Consider the following 19,757-nt stretch of genomic DNA (forward strand, 5'->3'; position numbering starts at 1 on the left):
ACTTCCGCCCACTTCATGTCCGCTTTAGAGCGCTTTCATGTCCGCTTTCGAGCGACCCAATAGCTGAAAGCAGACGACCAAGAGGTGACTCAGAGCGAGAAAAGCGGGGCGTCGGTTTCTGTACGTGTCATTCGTCAGAGGCCTCGCAAGTGCAACAACGCCAGGATAGAAATGTACATGCGGTAATGGGCTCACTGGAAGTACGGTACAAAAAGGCTGTTCATTTAAACACGCAGTCGAGAAGCAAGCCGGAGGGAACATCTCCTCCCAGGGTGACTCGTCAAGGAATAAGTGCAACGACCCGAGATAAAGAATGAAACAACAACGACGGCAGGCTAACAAGCACGCATGTAAATGACGAATAACAGGCGAGAAAGAACGACCGACTTTATCAGCGGCCGCATTTACATGACTGCGACAGAAGGGCAGCGAACCCACTTTCTGCCGCGTCGACGTAACACGTTGACGGCAGGATTATAGCGCGGAAGGCGCAGCGAAGTCAATGCACCAATTGTCTTGGACGCGCTGGTTTGCCGCTGTGCTGCGTCACTATAAGCTGCCGTCGCAGCTACTGCAGGTGCCGTCATAAGTGATTGGAACAAGTATTTGTGAATATCACAAAATATTTGTCTTACTGACTTTATGACAGCCATTACCGGTTTACAGGAAGCTGTTTCTACTAGGGAGGACTCCTTTAAACGCACACCAATGCAGTCAGACAGTTTCGGGAAGAAGAGATTCCTGTAAATTTACGAGACCATGTCCTAATTACTTTTGATGGCACCTGTACGTTATAACCACGGTTTGTAAGGATCAGCAGCAGCGCAAGCCGGTGCAGCGGCGTCGGAAAGAGCTTTAAAAAAAAACAAGCACAAACAAACCTGGCGCTATGCCGAGCATGGCAAGGTCATCATCTATAAAGCCGGTCCTGGTACACAAAGCCACGTGATTCGTTATTCGCATTTGAATCAGTACGTAGCAACGTACACATTGGATAATTTCCCGCTCATGTGTAGTTAAGCCTACTTAATTAAGCGTGTAAGTACGCACACGCTCGCGGGCAGTGTGCATGGACGTTTGTTCCTATGACCGCACACGGTCGTGGAAAAAAAATGTTAATTAATGGTCCGGAATTAATTATCCCAACTACAAAGCAGGAGCAAGCGGTCCCGGAAAAAGAGCCCCGGAACTAACGGCCCGGAATAAATGGTCGCATGTGCGAGGTATACGAAGGAGTAAACGGTCTGATGCTTGGCACCACCTATCGGTCTATTATAAAGTTAGAAGCAAGTCAGGGGGTCAACTGTTTATGCCCCTGTGTCAAGAGGGGGGGGGGGGGGGGGTGGCTACGGAAAACAGTTCATTAATTGAGCCCGTGGGAAAACGCGGTAGCTATTTTATGTCGCAGCCGAAACACGAATCACAGATTTTTAAATTTGTGGAGCTTCCTTTAAAATAGAGAACGCACGCTTAATTTTACAAGAATGTCGCCTATAAGCCGGGTCCTCTGTTTCCAGGTGTATAATGCTTTTTCGGTAATCAGGAGGATAAATTGGGTGTTTTTTTTAGTATGATCGGAGAGAGAAATTGAGTTTTAGGCAACGTCTTTCCTGAATTTAGGGTTTATTTTCAATAACAAAGAAGCATTATTTACAGCAATTAACACATTTTAGCAGCCACAAACTTTGGACAGAGGTAATGTGAGCTGAAATACCTTACTAGAGCTCGAAATCGAGCATGTCGGACGCGCACCGTCTTTACAAGGCGTCTTGTGCAAGTTATTATCTTCATCGCTAAGACCCAGCTGCTTCAGTTTGTAGCTTAAGAATAGCATGAGTGGGGCACTTGTTCTGGGCCGGCGGGAGCACGTCTGGTAATTTCTTCAAGCTTGCACCGGTTAAACTCTCTTGCAAAGAACTTTTCGCAGGCTGTCTCTGATGAAGAAAGTGCTTCTTAATGGCCCGACAACCCCATCCTTCCCCTTCCCATCGTCCATATAATACCCTGTGTGTCAGCCCCTTTCTAACAAATTTTCTTTTATCTATCTTCCTAATGGTCAGATGGTTCACAATTCAAATTCAAATTTGGATGTTTCTTCACCGGCGCTACACATGCGATGAGGCGCGCAGTAGTGGAGAGCTCAGGCTTGATGTCGACCATTTGGGAACGCGAAATGTGCGGGTTAGCGTTTTTCGCCTGAATGAAGAAAGCGGACGCCGCAGCCACGATCTAAAACACGTTCTTGGGCTCAGCATCCCAATGCCTTAGCCAGTGAGCCACAGCGGCCGGTCAAATGATTCGCTGTGGTTTCGTCTTCTGTCTTTGATGAAGAGAGAGAGAGACTGCTATGGGTTGGTCTTTCAGCCAGAGTTCATCTTGCTGAGTGGATTTCTGCCTGCAGCCATAATGATTCAAAGCGGTTTCGTTTTCTGTCTACGATGGGAGAGACTGCTACTGGTTAGGCTTTCAGCAAAAGTTCATCTCGGTGTGTTGATTACTGCCTGCAGCCATTATTTGTGGTTTAAAACATTTCATCGATGGCAAATTTTGGGGGAGGGCTTCAACGCAGTGTTTAGAGGGGGGAATCAGATCTCATGCAATTTTTAAAGACGATAGCCTTTTTGGGCTATTTAAACGCAAAAAAAAATGGTTTGTCCGTCTGTCCCTCGATTTAGCCGCCTGGCCAAAACTTAACAGAACTCTTGAACGAGGCGATTACATAGGCAAAACAATTTCCAAATTACTAAACTTGGTAGCATGCTTCATGCTGTCAACATTGTTGAACAGAAATGAAAATTAGAGATATTTGAGCCAGAACCACTGATACTAGCAGTGTTCTTTTAATTAAAAGTAAACGTGGGCGCAATTGCTGTGACAGGAACAAAAAAAGGACACGTTAAAGGGACCCTGCAACACTTTCGATAAGCGCTTTCACTCTTTCCTTTGCGTCTGGAACCACTGCGAAAGCTACGGAGCGGCACTGCGCAATTTGCTCGTCGCAACAGATACGCCTTCCATTTATGCTTTGTTTTTGTCGCTTTTTTTAAAAGCTGCTATCGAAAAGCGTTCATTGCTGCAACTGAAGAAAAACCGGCCAACAGGCGCATCATGGCCTTAGTGACGTAGTTCGAGCCGTCGAAAAACGTCAAGACCGGGAAAGAGAGAAAAATCTTTTGAGCGAGTTTACAACTTATCTGATAGGCATAGAGCCGTAATTTTTGGCTGAGGTACTTTGCGACCCCCTAATCTAACTACTGGGTGTGTTGGGTGACTACCTTCTGCAAGCATGAAGATTTCAAAAAAAAAAAGTTGAAAAAAGAGTTGCAGGGTCCCTTTAAAACCTTTTAACGAAAAATAAAAAAGGGGTGGCGTTGGAGTCTTGTGCTCATGGTAGCAAAAGTAACAAAAGGGACGTCCCAATTCATAACGCGGAAGCAGAGCGAAATGGCATTTAGAAAACCTCTATTGCGTTCAGGACCGAGGCAGGAGGGACCGAGCGGTGGGGGAGAGAGGAGGAGAGGCTTTACGTGGCAGGGGCGGCAGAAGGCTATCGTTTTTCTGCAACATTTGCAGCGAAATTAGCAGATACGTGGCCAAGTTTTTTTCCACTAAACATTCGACTAAGACGGACGGATAGCTGTAGGGAAATATTCCCATAGCAAACACAACGTAACTGCAGTAAGCTTGATCTCATCGAAAAAAGGAACACGTTGAAATATCGTACTGGAGCGCTTTTCCCGCGTTAACCCCTGGGTCATTTGTTCCAGGACCATTTTTTCCTACATCCCCGCATACCGCAGGTGCGTATGAATGAACATATGCATGGGTGCGACTTCTGTCCTCACCGTACTTGGGACTGGACCAGCCAAACCAGGTCGTTTCCCATCGATGACGTGCCCCCCCCCCCTCATCAATGAGAAACGACCTAGCGTGTTTACAATGGCGCACTGCACGGCGGCTGCCACTGGACGTACGTCGCTTTCAATAACTTCGGCCACCCAGCTCCGCCGCGTCCGAATGCCGCTATAGTGACCGGAAACGGTCAAGCGAAATGACAAAGGCCTCACGCAGCGTCTGCCTTCTTCAGCGGCATGCCGTGTGATCCTGTCTTCTCCTTTGGCGGCCTGTACGGTAATTCTCCATAGTTCAACGAGCAGCCGAACGTGGGAGTGCAACAGGGTATTCCAGATGTCTTCCCGAAGTTTCGACATTGGTGGTCCCAACGACTTTGGCCCTAGGCAGACGGCCTCGCCGAGGTCTACCAGACGTTCACCTGTGAGAGAGGGAAACGTGCCCTCTCTGCGTGAGTATGTGGGCGCCAGTTTTCAGCGCTGTTTACTTTCCTGATTGGCGTGTCGCGGAAAGAACCGAGCCGGGACCACGAACGGGAGCCGCCGCTTTAATGGGACAGGATGGAACACTATGTACAATGATAATGATTCGAGAGGTATGTTACTGGGGCCACTTCTTCCTCCTCGCTACTATTTCCAACATCCTCCCGACCTCAAAGAAAGGAGGTAAACAATTATATCAAGCACAGCGTGATCGTTCCAATGTTCCGGGTTAACACAAAGCCGAGTCGGGGCAGTCCTATGTCAGTCCGGGGCAGCGCAGAGCGCACTTCCTCCGCCACCGGTGCTTGTATCGTCTCTCCAAACGACGGAGTGTAGAGGCGAGCCACGTGATGTAGGGCACATAGCTCGCTCTGTCAGCGCAGCAGTGCATAGGAAGCTCCTCACGCGAAGAGTTCGCCTGAAGTCGTTGAGACGCCTTGAGGCGGTGTAGGATCTGGCCTGCATATCGTTGCTTGGAGTGTTTCCCCGTTTTTCGTCTGGGAACCTTCTTCGCTGCCAACGTTGTCGCTGACGTTGTGAGAGCGGTTCTTTTTTGCCAGAAAATCCAAAAGATGCCCCTCTTCTGTCTTTCTTCTTGTTGTTTGGTGCTTCTCCCTTTTTCTCCGTTTGCGCTTTCGTTGCGTCCTGTATTTATCTTGGGTAGTAGTTTTCGGACGCCCCCTACAATCAGTAACGTTAGCATTCGTTGAAGCCTTTCTGTTCGCGACGACAGGAGATACCGTGCGGGGTAGCCCAATTTCGGTGTCCCGGTCGTTTCCTGTGTCGGATTCGGGTAATTCACTTTTGGGGTTGTGGCAGTTCCAAGTTTCTGATAGTGCTGAAGGCATAAAGCGCTATTTGTAAAATGACCGGTGTCTGATTCTCGCTTAAGGTCCTGTTTCGGTTCGCCTATCAAGCTTACGCTGGGATTATCGTTGCATTCTTCGTCAGTTACGCCCGTCAGTAATGCCGCCGACCCGCTGACAGACGTGCTCTCACTGTTTGAGCCGTAATCTGGAAAAGAAGGTAGGCCTCCATGGTTCAGATTGCGCCTCATTCGTTCGCGAATCGTCCTTTTTAGAGACGCTCGCAAATCCTTAATAACTGCTCCTAATTTCGATTTTGTCGTTACGATGGTGTTTGCCCATGTTTCAGCCCTTTCGATTTCCTCGGCAATCTTGTCAATGGCAACGACGTCTTCGATTTTGCCGTCCATTTCCTTGAGAGCTTGCTCTTTCTCTATCAAATACTGGTTCCAGCTAGAGAGCTGCACTAGCGAGGGCGGTCCATATGAAAGATGCAGCTCAACTCATTTTATAATCGCCGATACTTCTTCACGTACCTGGAGTCGTTGATAAAGAAGATTCTCCATCGTTTTCATCTGCGTTGGTAAATCCTAAAGATCGTTGGGAGAAAGTCCAGGAAAAGCCGCTAGGCGGTCTTTGTGGTGGCTACGATCAAGCACGCGTCGTTACATGGCAGGAATGTGATGCCTTGATCGCGTTTGCCTTTTGTTCATGTGCTTGAAGCTCGTTCCCCTCGGGTCGTTTCCTTGTGCTTCAAGCTCGTTCTGCGCCAGGTTCCACGGTCATCGCCCCACGGCTCACGTTGTCGTTAGTTGGTAGCCCGCTCGGACCTTCCACCGTTGAGTTCCCTTGGCGCGGCTCCAGACGAGGACACAAATGCACCGGAGGAAACTTCTCGAAGGTCGATGGGGCCAGTGCTCGTTAGGGTGTCTCACGTCTGTGAAAGCCGCTTTTCCCGTAGTTTCGGCACCATGTCGCGGAAAGGACCGAGCCGGGACCACGAACGGGAGCCGCCGCTTTACTGGGACAGGATGGAACACTATGTACAATGATAATGATTCGAGAGGTATGTTGCTGGGGCCACTTCTTCCTCCTCGCTACTATTTCCAACATGGCGACTTCCACACCACATCAGGGAGAAAGGGAGAGAGGGGACGTACACAAACGTGTTTATTCAATCTCGACAGCGCGGGAGCGCACTGCCTGTTCACTCAGATCGATAACGATGTATACCGTCTTTCTTCGATCAACTTGGCCCTAATGACTGCCCAAGCCCGACACCAACTCGTCAAAGGTTCTGCCTTAACCATTGCAACCACCGTGCACTTCGACCACGCTATACCTCGAGTCGCAACAGCCCGTAAAATGAACTTAAAATGAACTTATAAGGGCTCCTCTGGTGGGCCCTCACGACACCCGGACGACATCTCACTCCCGATCAACATACCGAACTCGAACGAACCCGGTTGTCCAACGCAAGCTAAAGATCCACGTCTGGTCAACCCGATCAACCAGGTTGAGGACTTGATGGACACCTCACGTGTGGAAAGCAAGCGCGTGTTATCGTCGTCAACCGACTCGGACGACGTAGCAGACGCAAGTAAGAAGTTGCGTCTGCCTGCCCCTAGCGCTAGTCCGGATTTGTGAAATTGAGTAGCACCTATGGGCTTCTCTGTCTTCATTACCTTCTTTATTTCCCTGATGCCGCCGTTATTCTCAGTCGCTGGTGGGTACTTTCATTGGTGGGTGAGACGGCAGAAGTTCCATCGAATGCCGACGCGAAAGCCCATTGAGGCTTATGATGTTGCTTCCTCCTATGTTAGCTTTCGTACTAGCATGGCGGCCATGGTGTGCTCCTTCCTGCTCATTTCTTTCTCCCGAGGTCACGTGACAGCGTTCCACGCTGCACACGGGCTCCGGTCTGCCTCCGTTGTTGCTGCGTTTCAGATGCGCGTGCCTTTTCGCAGGGGATACCTCTAATTTTTATTGTATTTTTGGAGGGCTGCGCGTGGTCTTGGCGTTCGCCCAACCTCCGCGTTCCAGGCCCGCGTGATATTTCAGGGCGTTTGTTGAAGCTCACGTATTTTTTTTTTGACAATTTTCATGGCTAGTCCTGGACGTGCTAGTGTTTTATTTTTTCTAATTATGCTACGAATATTAACCCTAAATGTCCAAGGTTTTAAAAACAGTGACAAACAAAGAGAGATGATTCACTTTGCCAGAGAAAATTTTGTAGATCTAGTCTTCCTCCAAGAAGTGAACTTTTTTTCTATTGAAGACGTCAGAACGTTTCAGCAGAACTTTAATATTCCGTCTTATTTTTCTTTGGCGTCTAACCACTGCTGTGGGGTGGGCGTCCTAATCTTCAACCACACCATCCGTTGCTCCAGTTTTAGTTCGACAGATAGTGAGGGAAGATTGCTAGTCTTGAAATTTTCTCTTTCTGGTGCCCGCTTTAAGATCATTAACGTGTATGCTCCTGCACGCGTGACAGCTACAAACAACTTCTTTCGTTGCCTAGGGGTTTATCTTTTGGAGCGCGTGCCCACAGTTCTTTGCGGAGATTTAAACTGCGTCCTTGATAGTATGCGTGATGTACGAGGGCCGGGTCAGGGACGACCGACGTGGAACGCACGCGAACTCGGGTTCCTAGTGCAAGACTTTCACCTGGAGGATGTATGGCTGCTCCATCGCGGAAATTATTTCTCTCCCACGTGGAAGCGCGGTTCCTCAATGTCCCGACTAGACAGGTTTTATATAACTCCTGACCTAATCCCGGCTGTGTCAAACATTGAAGTAAATCAATTCCCTAGTATGGCCGGTTACATTTCCGACCATTACCCAGTGCTCCTGTGCCTATTTACAGGTCACCGTAGACTGGATGGCGCCCGGCTCTGGAAGCTTGATACTAGAATACTGCAAGATGACGTAGCTTTATTGTCCTTAAAAGCAGATATTTCTTCTTCCCTACCGGTCGAAGTTAGCATACAACAGTGGGACAGTTTAAAATCCATATGGAGGCAACAAGCTCAAACAGTTGGCCAACAAAAAAAGGTTCGTGACACAGCTGAGCTTAACAATACGCTCAAGCGTATCCGGATAGTCAGATATGATAAAGAACTAACGCCGTTAATGAGCGAATATCTTGGCATCCTTAGGGAGCGGTACAAACGCCAACTGAATGAAACAATGCAACCACCCGCTTCCTACAATATTCATGGTCCTTGCAACGGTAGTTTAGAAATTCAAAGATTTTTGGCGACGCGTGAAGCTTCAAACATTATAGAGTGTGTGCGCTGCCCGGATAACACCGTCTCCACAGACCCATCAGCTATAAAATCAGGGTTTCTTTCTTTCTTTTCTGATGTCTTTGCGGGAGATTCGCTCGAGGTAGATGAAAGACACATGGTAGCACAACTATGTTCTGCTTCAAATTCCCTACCTCAGGTTCCACAAAGCATACACTCCCAAATACTGAAGGACGTAACCTGTTCCGAGCTATACGACATTTTAAGAGAAATGAAAACCGGATCGGCGCCTGGTCCGGACGGTTTGCCAACGGAATTCTACAAGCGTTGCTGGGCTGAATTAGGCTCTTCCTTAGTGCAACTTATAAATTCAATCCTAGCAGATCAGCGGCTTCCAAACTCGTTTAAGAGAGGCCGTCTAATCTTACTTTTGAAAGAAGGAAAAGACCCCTCTCTCCCGAGTTCTTACAGGCCAATAACCGTTTTGAATTCGGACTACAAGATTTTAACTTCCCTTTCGGTATCCAGAATTAAAGCCCTTTGGCCGGACCTCCTCTCACTCCAACAGGTTGGCTCGGTCCCATACAGAAATATTTTTTCGGCACTTAGCCTAACCCGAGACATACTAGCCTATACGCACCAAACTGGTATTACAGGCCTGTGTGTCTCTTTAGACCAAAAACAGGCATTTGATCGGGTCAATCATTCATACTTGCTTGCCATATTTCAGGCATATGGGTTTCCCTCTGAATTTGTTCAGCTTCTCCGAGAATTGTATGATAATTTATCCAGTGACCTGGTCATTAACGGTGTGGTGCAGGGTGAAATTGCAATTCATAGAGGTGTCAGACAAGGATGCCCCTTGTCGCCGCTTGTGTTTGTCTTGTGTCTGGACCCCTTCATCAGAAAACTCGTTGATAACCCCAAAATTAGGGGTCTCCCCTTGCCCGGACAAGGCTCGGTTAAAGTGTCTGCGTACGCAGATGACGTCACTATTTTTATCCGGGACACTGATAGCCTCACGGCTGTTTTAGGGGACTTCAAGTCTTATGCTCGACTTTCAGGAGTCGAGTTAAATGCCACAAAAAGTGCTATTCTCCCTCTGGGAAACGCTACACTCGCCCCCATTCATAACTTAAAAATAGTTCGAGACCTGATGATTCTCGGCGTCAAATTTACCGAAGAAGGTGTTTCTCCAGACATGTGGCCCGAGTTAGTTGAGGATATTCAAAAGAATGTTGCCCGGGCTAGGTCTTTCAACTTCTCTTTTTCGGAGAAATCGTATCTGATTAAATGCGTTTTTCTTGCTAAATTCTTTTTTGTCTCCAGGATTATGCTGCCTCCCAATCCTGTTACGCACAAAGTGTCCCGCGACATTTTTTCTTTCTTTTGGGATGGAAGCACGGAGCGTTTAGCGAGAGATGCCCTGCGCCTCCCACGTCGCTCTGGGGGTTATGGTCTCCCTTGCATCGACCTCATGAGCCAGTTGTTGGCCCTTAGAGTCGTCTCTTCACTTCTCAGTGACGTAGAAGCTCAGGGCAGACCTTTGATCCTGTACTTTCTCGGTCCCTCTAGACGGGTTCTTTGTCCAACTATGGCCAGAAACCTGCACCCCAGTGCAGCTTTCCCGTCAAGACTGTTCAAGGCCGTCATTACTTTAGCTAAGGAAATTCGTGCACTGGATGCTGATCTCGATTTTGTGAATGAACAACCTGCCAGGCTGTGTGAAAAAATAGTTACTGCGAGGTCGGGCAGACGTGTGGATCCACCAGATTTCCCCTGGTTACGGCTGACTTCAGGTAGGCTACCAGAGGACGCCAAAAACATCCAGTGGCAAAAAGCGTGGCGAATTCTTCCCACAAAAGATAGATTATTTCGCTGGGGAGTAACACAGAACTCTTCCTGTCCCAACTGCGGTCAACCAGAATCCACGGCTCACACGTTCTCAAGCTGCACTGTTGCGCGTTGCTTTTGGCGCATCATACACCGTGCCGCTCCAAGTTTGGGGCTTGCACGGTATCAACTGAGAGAACAGTGCCCTGGCACTCCCCTTGGCAAACTATTCGTAGTGATTGGCGATTATATACTATGGCGTAATCGCTGCAGGGCTGTAGCACAGAATCGCAGGCTACGTATGCAGTGGCCCTTGCTTTCCTTCTTCAGACAACACCTCGTGACCTTTTTGGAAGGCGAGTTGGCCCTTTTGGGTGAGGAAGAGTTTTTGCGACATTGGTCTACCCGGTTTATTGAGGTTTCAAACAAAAGGGTTATTATTCATGCCAGTTTTCCAGACCTGTGTCCTTAGGGATTTTCGTTGTAACAATTGATCTTGGTGTTAGAATTGAGTGTTAGTGCGCTACAGTACCCGTTGTGACATAAAACCAACCCTGTTTTGTATATTGCTGCATTCTTGAAGCGAATGTTTTTGTATCATGGTTTTCCTCGCATGTTAATCTTTTGGTTGTAAGCAATTCTAAATTGTTTGTATGTTAATCTTTTGTCTACAATCAACTTGAAACTGTTTATGTGTTTCTGTAAGTGTCTGTAACTGGCAGCTTTCGCGCTCTATTAGTTTTGTAGCGACAGGCGCTGCACTTGTTTAATTGTTTCTGGTTGTTACGTTGTATCATTGATACCAGGATTTTTTGATAATAAATTTATCCTTTCAAGGCGTATGTAGGAACGTGTGCACATGAGCCGCCTGGGTCTCAGCCCGCTTTTTAGCTGTGGTCATCTTTTGTGTTTAATCGTGAAGAATCTGTGATTGGGAATGCAGGGGCCATTGATGTGGGTATAAAACAGGGCTATTCGGAAACAGCCAGGCGGAGTCCGCCCTCCTCGCGCTCCGTGTCAACGGCCCCGACAGATCGTGCCTCTTCGATTATCCGTCCCGGTCTCACGTCGGGCTCCCCGAGAAGCAATCCGGCATTTTGTTTCCGCACATTCCTAAGGCGCAGAGAGTCTGCTCAGTACCCGCGGACAATCCGCGCTAAGTTCGAGACTAAAATCGAAAATCCCCATTGTTTGCGTAACAGGTTCACGCGAACGGCCCCTGCGTGGCCCACCGGTCTCCATGCTCACCTCTGCGTGCAGGCGTCCGTAGGGCGTGGCGTAGTGCTGGCGCTGCGTCTCGTGCTTGAAGCGGTCCACCTGCGTCTTGTACGACAGCATGCCCGAGGAGATGGCCACCAAGCTAAGTGCGAAGAGGAGCACGCCGGCCAGCCAAACGGGCCGGTACTGGAGCCACACGAAGCCGGCAACGAACGCCACGGTTCCGCACAGACCCAAGAACAGTCCGATAATGGTGGTGGCCAGGGGAGCCCACAGGCTGGGGGCGCCACGCTGGCGGTCGATGCTGAACGCCGGTGGCTTCATTCTGCGCCCTGCAGGTCGAGGGCGGGCAAGGCGAAGAGAGCCAGTTGTTTCTGCACCGTTAAAAGCTCCCGTGGGTCGGCCTCTTAAGCGACCCACCTGAATGACCCCATTACGAGGTCGCGGGTTCAATTCCCGGCCGCGGCGGCCCCTTTTCTGATGGAGGCGAAAAGCAAAAACACCCGTGTGTACGAGATTTCGGAGCACGTTAAAGATCCCCGGTTGGTCAAAATTAATCCGTAGCCCTCCACTACGGGCGCGTCTCATCCGCTGCGTTGCGTCGGCGCGTTGAACCCTACAATCAATCAATGAATGACCCCATTGCGACTAAAGATCCAAAACTTCAACATGACGACGACAAGAGTACACGATTAGATAGAAGGCGCGATCCCCGCTGTGATTATAAGAAGCGTAACGCTCATATTGCAACGTCATCCGCGATGCAGATAATATTTAACAGACGAATCATACGCTCATTCAGCCAAGAAATCAGCGCACTCTTGGCGCATACCCTCAACTTTAATTTGCACCAGCGTAATAAAATCAACCATCAGACGCAATCTAGTAAGTTATTTCTAACCACAGAGATATGGAAATAAGATCTGATGTAGCTGCGCGCAAACAGTGGCGTAAAAAACAACACAACGTCAGCCTCGCTAATACAAATTTTCTATTTGCTGCCTACCGGATACGCCACAGAGAGGCTTTTCACAACTCTGAAGAGCACAAGGGAGCTCGGCTCCCTTTTCCAAGGCACCGCTCCGCCAGCTTAAGGAGGTCAGCGATTACGTAAGAGAACGGGATGGAACATATTGAGCGGCCCGTACATTTGCACTTCAAGGCTAGCCCGGAAATGTGTACATGAATTGTATACAGAAAGGCCGTCCTGTGGTTCAGCTTGGCTGCAATGCATTCGAGTGGCAGATCAACTGTGTCTGGCAGATCAACTCCGTTCATCTGCCAGGCACAGGTTCGATTCTTGCCAGTGGTAGTGATTTCTTATCTTTTTACTGTTGTACTGAGTTTTGCGAAACGCCGGAATCAACGCGTTGCTAAACAGCTTCGCTGTTAATATATATGTCTCAATTTATTGTGGCTAATGTCCTTCACTGCTTCGCTATATTAGGGGTGAAGCGCCTTAGGGGCTCGGGCTGTCGGAATCTCCTGTCGTCGTCGTCTATTGTCGTCACGGTAAATCAAGTTGTCAAACGATGGTTAAAAACAAGTGTATAGTGGATAAAGCCGTTTAAAATAAACTAACATGACTTAAACTAATTAAAAATACAGGAACAATCGGGATTTAATTACATTACTAAAAGAAATCTGTTCAATTCCGTCTCGAAATTGGTTTAAAACGCCAGGTTTTCTCGTTCAAAGCATACTTCTTAGCATGCTGCGGCCGGTGTGAAACGAAGACAACTTACGGCCAGTCTGTCACTCATTCAATTGCTAAAATATGGTTCAACGCAAGAGAGGGCGCCACCGCCTCATCAAAAGCGCGATTGCTCCTCCCACCAGCGTTTCTCCGGTGCCCAACCAGCGTGCACTGTGTGACTAGAGGGAGGCTTACCATCTTTGAATACACTTATACACTGCATGCTTCGCCCCTCCCCAGGTTTCACATTAGTGGAGATGGCCCAGGATTTTTGGCAGAACAGGTACGAAATGCCAAACGCTTTTCGCTGCCTGGAGACTGAAGAGTATTCCATGGCGTATTCATTCTTTTCAGTTACCCGGCCCCGCTGTTGTGCTGCTTTGGAGCTGTACAGTTACCCCCCCCCCCCTGCATACACACACACTCCACACTCTCGTATTTTGAAATCGTGGCCTTTCAGCTGTTAGTGAGCCGCTCTCTCTCTCTCTCTCTTGCTGGCTTTTCTCTTCATTTATTGTTGGTGGTGCCCTGCTGGTGACTAAAAAGGCTCAGATGCACTCCAAAATTTTTCAACGGTATTTGCGGAGGGGAGGGATGCCGTACGCCCCTTGAGGCGCTTTGACGGGGATAACAGGGGAACTGGTTAGGCAAAGAACTCTTTCAGGGCTATTCCTCACGGAGAAAGTGCGAGCGAAAATGTCTACCTCCTCTACTTGAAAGTAAACTAACCATACTGTGGGGACGTTATTATGTTTCTTCCTTGAACGAAATTCCAAATTCCACATGCTCGGCGCTCTCCTAATTCGTAAAACGGTGTAGACTAAATAGGCATTCCACCTGCGCTGTACCGGCAGCTTCCCAAGAGACCTCTTTCGCTTGACGTCATTCTCTCAGTAGCTTTCGTGGTAACGTTCTCACGCGCCGGTGTGGTCCTTTCAAAGCAACTCACATGCCCTCACGCGCTTTAAATAAAACAGATCTCAAGCACAGGTGATGAACGATATCTACAGCGCACGATTTCAATCGTCGGTATTGAGCCATGTGCTTCCTGGCGTATAAATAAACAAATTTCATCCCAAAAATTCCAATTCTGTAGATGAAAAGCACTTTCGAAGAAAAAGAGCTATGTTTCCAAGTAAATGAAAGTTTATTAGTGAGTTCCCAACTCACACAAAAAGTTAATATGACGCGTGCAAAGGCTACGCTTTATAACTACGTTTCGACCACATATTCATTAACGATGTTCGGTGTGAGCGAGGCTCTTTACTTGTATTTAAACATGGTCTAGAAAATAAAATAGGCACCAGAATTTTAGTTCAAGGTCTTGTATAAAACCTGCTAAAGGAACTTCATTAGCATCTGCTGAATTGCCAGCCCTGGAACGACTGGATAAACTTTCAACCTTAAAGGGGCCCTGAAAGGCATTTTGAGCACACTAAATGAACTAGAGGAATCGTTAGATTGGGTCGTCGACGTCATCTGTGCCAAGTATTACTCTTTTACGCGCAGCGGAAAGCTCGCACTTTTGTTGCAAAGTTTGTCGCTTTTTTCTCACCCTTCCCTTCGTGTTTTTGGACGCCGCCATCTTCACATGTCTACGTCAACGATTCCCAGATGTTCGTCATGAGCTAGACATCCTGCTATTGGGCGACTTTTTCACGCACTTCCGGCAAAGAGATGAGTCGTTTGCTCAGCGTCGGCTCGCCGGCTGATCTGCCAGCGTACTGCCGGAGTGCTTGGACATTTTACGACAAATGAAACAAGTGTAAACAAACGCTCAACCGATTGTATTGAATGCAACACGGCCATAACACGACATGGATATTCTCTTACCTGAGTACGTTCCATAAAGAAAGCGTTGAAGCCCCGTGGCACTTCTTTCGTGCAATCGCATAGCACACCCTGAGCCGAATGCCCGGGTTTGACGCACACATTTTATTCAGCTTCAAAACAATCCAGAGATGCGTTTCGAACGAACACAACGTCACAACATGCGTTGCAAGTCTCAACCGCGATTGACAGACGATGGGTTGCCTCCTCCTGCCCGTCGTAAATTCGGCACTCGCCTCGCGCGGTTTGCGGGGACGAACAGCAAGTCACTTAACTCTGGCGCGCAAGCCGAGTTGGCTTTTAGCCACGCACACTGCACATACCCCATGCGACGTTGAGTCGTACGTCGCTCGAGAAGGATAATCCAGACCATGGGAAGCACTATCCACTCGCAGAAGCAGAACGTCGCATTTCATCGCGAAACAAAGGCGTCCACAACACACACACCATCGCCTCCTGTAATGCCAAACGCATCTCGCATTTCCCAATGGGAGTGAGTGGTATGCCTGCAGTACCCAAATGTCGCGAGGTGGGGCCCCGAGCTGAACCGGGATCACGGAACCGTACCTGACATCTAGAGTGGTTTGTGCCTTGTTGCCAAGGCAACCGGTGTTTGAGATTGTCAAAGAAATGGCACTCGCTCCAGCGCTAGAAAGCTCAGAGCCGCGATGGAGCATGTTTTGCCAACGTTGCCGCTCTCCACCACGCGTCGCCCCAAGCTGAACTGGTCACATGATTGAAGCGTTTTGTACACGGGTTCTGTATCGGTTTAAAATGTCTTTTTCACATGCCGCCGGCAGGAATTACCACCGCCGCAAAATAAGACCCGGTACCAGCGGGGCGACATCTGATACGGCGATTTTTGGATAAACAGTGCGCGGTGCATCAAAGAGAACGAGCGCTCGATCCTCCCCGTGCGGCTGCGAGTTCGCCGCCGATAAAAATCACGTGCCGCCGATAGCAACTGCACCAACGTACACCGCGAAAGGGCAAGGCCAGGCCGCCACACACATTCGGCCAGATTTTTCGTTCGCTTTTCCAGCCTTGAGCGGATTGCAGGATTCATGGTGTCAACAAAGCTTGCCCGTAGCAGACGGCAGTCTGGGCAGCGCAATAGCGGAAGTACGTCACCGCTGAGGAGCGCAGCATCATGGGAGGGAAGGAAGGCTCGCGCACCTTCAACAGCGGAGAGTAAGTTGAAAGGAGGAGGAAACGTGGTGCGACGATAATGCGCGGTTTTTGATTTACGATTTCTCAGCTAATACTCATCGCTTTAACAAAATTCTTGCGGGAGGAGATTGCTAACACATTGCTTTATTTGGTTACATGTACATCCATGCATCGGCGGAAGGTATTTCAGGACCCCTTTAAGGCCAGAAGCATAAATAATAACTTTCCTAGCTTTCTGTGGTTGTTGTTGTTGTTCGTTAAGGCATGGCACATGCTGTCGATTGTCAGCTCCTCTTCGCTTTATGTAATTAGAATCAGTGAGCCTCGATCGAACGAGGGCATACAGAATTCGTTACTCACGCCTCTGGTTTCCTTGCTATTCGAATATACCGGAAACACTGGCAAGAAGATTGTGTCGCTGTGTTAATCCTTGCAGATCGTAAATATAAAGTACTCCCTACACCTATTTGGAATGGATTAGTCCGGAGTATAAAGTACAGCCGTGCTTTTTGGAATATTTGCATTTGAGTGTTCGCCTGGATCTCTGATCGAATTATTGCGTAATCTTTGCCAAGATATTCACGTCCTTTGCTTTCTTTTCTTCATGAGTTACTGTACGAGGGATTTTAACGCCCTCGGTTTTCTAGCCAATGTTGTCGCATTCCGCTATGGAATCACGCATTACAAGAGTGGTCAGGAAGTTTTCCTTCTTTAGAAAAAGGGGAGGAGGGGGGCTTTAAACTGCGCCAAATTGTCCGCGCGCGGTTCTGCAGAATTTAGGGAAAGCAATTTCGTGCTAACGCGAAAGCATTACATGTCTCGTTGTGCCTCGGCGTTGTGCCCGTTGGATGCCTCGATACATTCACGTGTCGCGCTCCGTCATCTAGCTGAAGCATCTGCTCCCTTCGCTGCAACTGCCGTCGAAAGAAGATGTCTAATTCTGCCGCCGCTGCCACGTAAATGCCTCTCTTCTCTGCCCACGCCCACCTCTCACGCACTTCCCCTCCTCTCCGACACTCCCGCTATAAACACAGAGGAGGCTTGCTAAAGTCAATTCAGTTTTCCCCCATTCCACTACTCGTGCCTTGTACTGGAACATGTTGTAACTGCTGATCTTGGAACACTGCCACGAAGTCCATGCTCTCTCGAGCGATTTTTGTATTTTTGGGTCAAAATACTGTTTTCAAAGCGTGTTTTTTATGTTCTATCGCAAAAATCAAGCACTACGAACTGTGAAAGACGAACACTGCGAATACTACTTGCTGTATTTGCACGATTCTAACGCGCGGGTGAATTTGCTTAGGAAAATCGTTTAAGCATTTCGACGACGATTCTAGCGCGCAGACGTAAAAGTCATGACACCACGTACCTGCAGAAGACGTTTTATGCGATGCACACAACTGTGTCAGCAAAAATTCCCTGTGCTTCCTAAACCTGCTTATCCAGCTCCCGCTGTCATTAAAACTAGTGGGGAACATTGAAAGCCGATTTCGGTTTTGTGCCGGATTGTAACGGGGACGCAAATTTTAAAAATACTTCTAGCGAAAAAAAGGTGCGGGTTAGAATCGTGAAAATACGGTATGTATTGATGTTTTGCCTCAAATATACCTAATTCTTTCTTTGTCATGAACAAGGTTGACAAGTATGAAGCGTATTTCCAGGTTTAGTGGTTTGGAAAAGTTTTGCCTACATAAACCTGTCGTTAAGAATTCATTTTAACCTTTGGCCGGGCGGCCTAATCGAGGGACATACATACATACATACATACATACATACATACATACATACATACATACATACATACATACATACATACATACATACATACTGCGCGTACGTACATACAACACGTACATACAAGCATGCACACATACTACGCACGTACGCACATACATACATACATACATACATACATACATACATACATACATACATACATACGTATGTAAGCATGTATGTACAGTCTTTGTCAAAATTTTGTGGGCCACGGCAACCATGGCCGGAGCAGGCGCGCGGCCGAACAGGGGCGCTGCGCTTGCGGTTGTCGGCTGGTTCCGCGGCTAAAGAGAGAGGGAAACTTTTGCTCTTGCTTTTATAGTGTGTCCGGCGTGGCAAGTGCTGCGCTAAGTGCCTGCGCCGAAGCGAAGTGCGCCTACTCTGAGAAACTGGCCCCGCTGCACTTATCGTGCCAGCCATACCGGGCCATACTACGAAAGGAAGAGCGAAAGCTCCCCTCACTCTCCTTAGCCGCGTAACCAGCCAACAGCGGCAAGCGCAGCGCCCCTGCTCGGCCGCGCGCCTGCTCCGGCCACGGTCGCCGTGGCCCACAAAATTTTGACAAAGACTGTACGTATACGTATGTACAGTCATGAACAATTCAAATATGAACCGCGGAGCGCACGGCCGGAGATACCGGGGCCGTCACCTGGCAGCGGCCGTGGAAAACGCACGGACATGCGCAGTTGAGATGTCGGGAGCGAGGCTGCGTGTCCCACTGCGATATATTGCCCTCTGGGGCCCTATTCTCGACTGCACAAATTACCGGCAATTCAGGCAATTTTCCGGAAGTCTTTTTTGATTGGCGTTTAATTTTGGTCACGTGCTTCCGGTTGACAAAGCGGTTGTGTGTGCTGTCGTCATTTTGACGTTTCATGTCGTTTACGGACACCAGTTCTAAGGTTTGCCTTATTTCTCGTTACTAAAGGCGCATAATTCTTGGCCGGCAATGAAAAACCAGACTAAATGCAGCGGACATGACAACGTACGCCTGTCTTTGCTATTCAACAACAATACTGCCTGTAATACACACCCCCTCTGTGATTGGCTGAGAAGGCGTGACGTAATTTAAACAGTTGGCGGGAACGATTACGTCATGCATCGGCAACTTCAGCCTGCGTAAAAGTGACGTAATGCTACGTAACACCTTAAAAATGGTGGCTGTTTTTGTCGCAAAATACACGCAAAATAGGGCAAAAAATTGCCCCGGCTTACGGCGCCGCGAAATGTGCGGCAATTTGCAGCAGCCACAGTTTCGCATGGGCGCTGTTTAAAGCATGTTTCCTACCGAAACAAATTGTAGTTTCAACTGGTTCCAAGTCAGCGATCATGGAACATACAAATAACATGCAGTATTTTGCTTTTATGTTTGGCAATAAAATAAAAATTATTTGTTTGGCGTAACCGCAACATAAGAGGGCAGTACAAGCCTCTCCATGACAAAGAGAACCCAATGCTTGGCATTTGTCCATACTTGTCCTAGTAAGCTGTTGGGTCACATGATCGAACTCAAGAGAAAAATAGCAAAGAAAAGTGACAATTTGGTTCATTACAGCGCTGATTGCAGTCGAGCTTGACGAATGAGTGAATCGGCAACATCGGTGTGCTCCGCGGTTATCAGGCGTAGCGCTTCGCTGCTCTTATGTGTCATAGAAGCGATGGTCGCAGCCGTCTTTTTCTGTGATCACGCCATAAACTTGTAACATAACAGCAGACGATGGCGTGGCGGCGGTGGCGGCAGGGAAGGTGATAACGCAACAAAGCTTGCATTGAAGCAGAGAGCCCAGCTATGTTAATAAAAGCGATTGAAAGAAATAAATAGATACGGTAAAAAAATTGTGTGATG

General features: G+C 48.3%; 1 protein-coding gene and 1 pseudogene across 3 annotated transcripts in view; both read right to left on the reverse strand.

Moving 5' to 3' along the window:
* Nucleotides 1-19,757, reverse strand: part of LOC144155501 (uncharacterized) — a 339,376-nt pseudogene that overhangs the window by 162,256 nt on the left and 157,363 nt on the right.
* The window catches only part of LOC144138757 (uncharacterized), a 46,572-nt gene that overhangs the window by 15,169 nt on the left and 11,646 nt on the right, over nucleotides 1-19,757 (reverse strand). For 2 of the 3 annotated variants that reach the window (XM_077671177.1, XM_077671170.1), the window contains exon 2: nucleotides 11,470-11,771. In XM_077671177.1, coding sequence (XP_077527303.1) covers nucleotides 11,470-11,763 — 294 coding nt within the window. In that variant the 5' untranslated portion in view covers nucleotides 11,764-11,771. Of the gene's footprint in view, nucleotides 1-11,469; nucleotides 11,814-19,757 lie in introns of all 3 variants that reach the window. The other variant, XM_077671185.1, reaches the window with a different exon arrangement.

The sequence above is a fragment of the Haemaphysalis longicornis genome, unplaced genomic scaffold (genome assembly GCF_048455015.1).
Source record: "Haemaphysalis longicornis isolate Haplotype H1 unplaced genomic scaffold, Haemaphysalis longicornis Haplotype H1 scaffold_1, whole genome shotgun sequence".
Taxonomy (NCBI): domain Eukaryota; kingdom Metazoa; phylum Arthropoda; class Arachnida; order Ixodida; family Ixodidae; genus Haemaphysalis; species Haemaphysalis longicornis.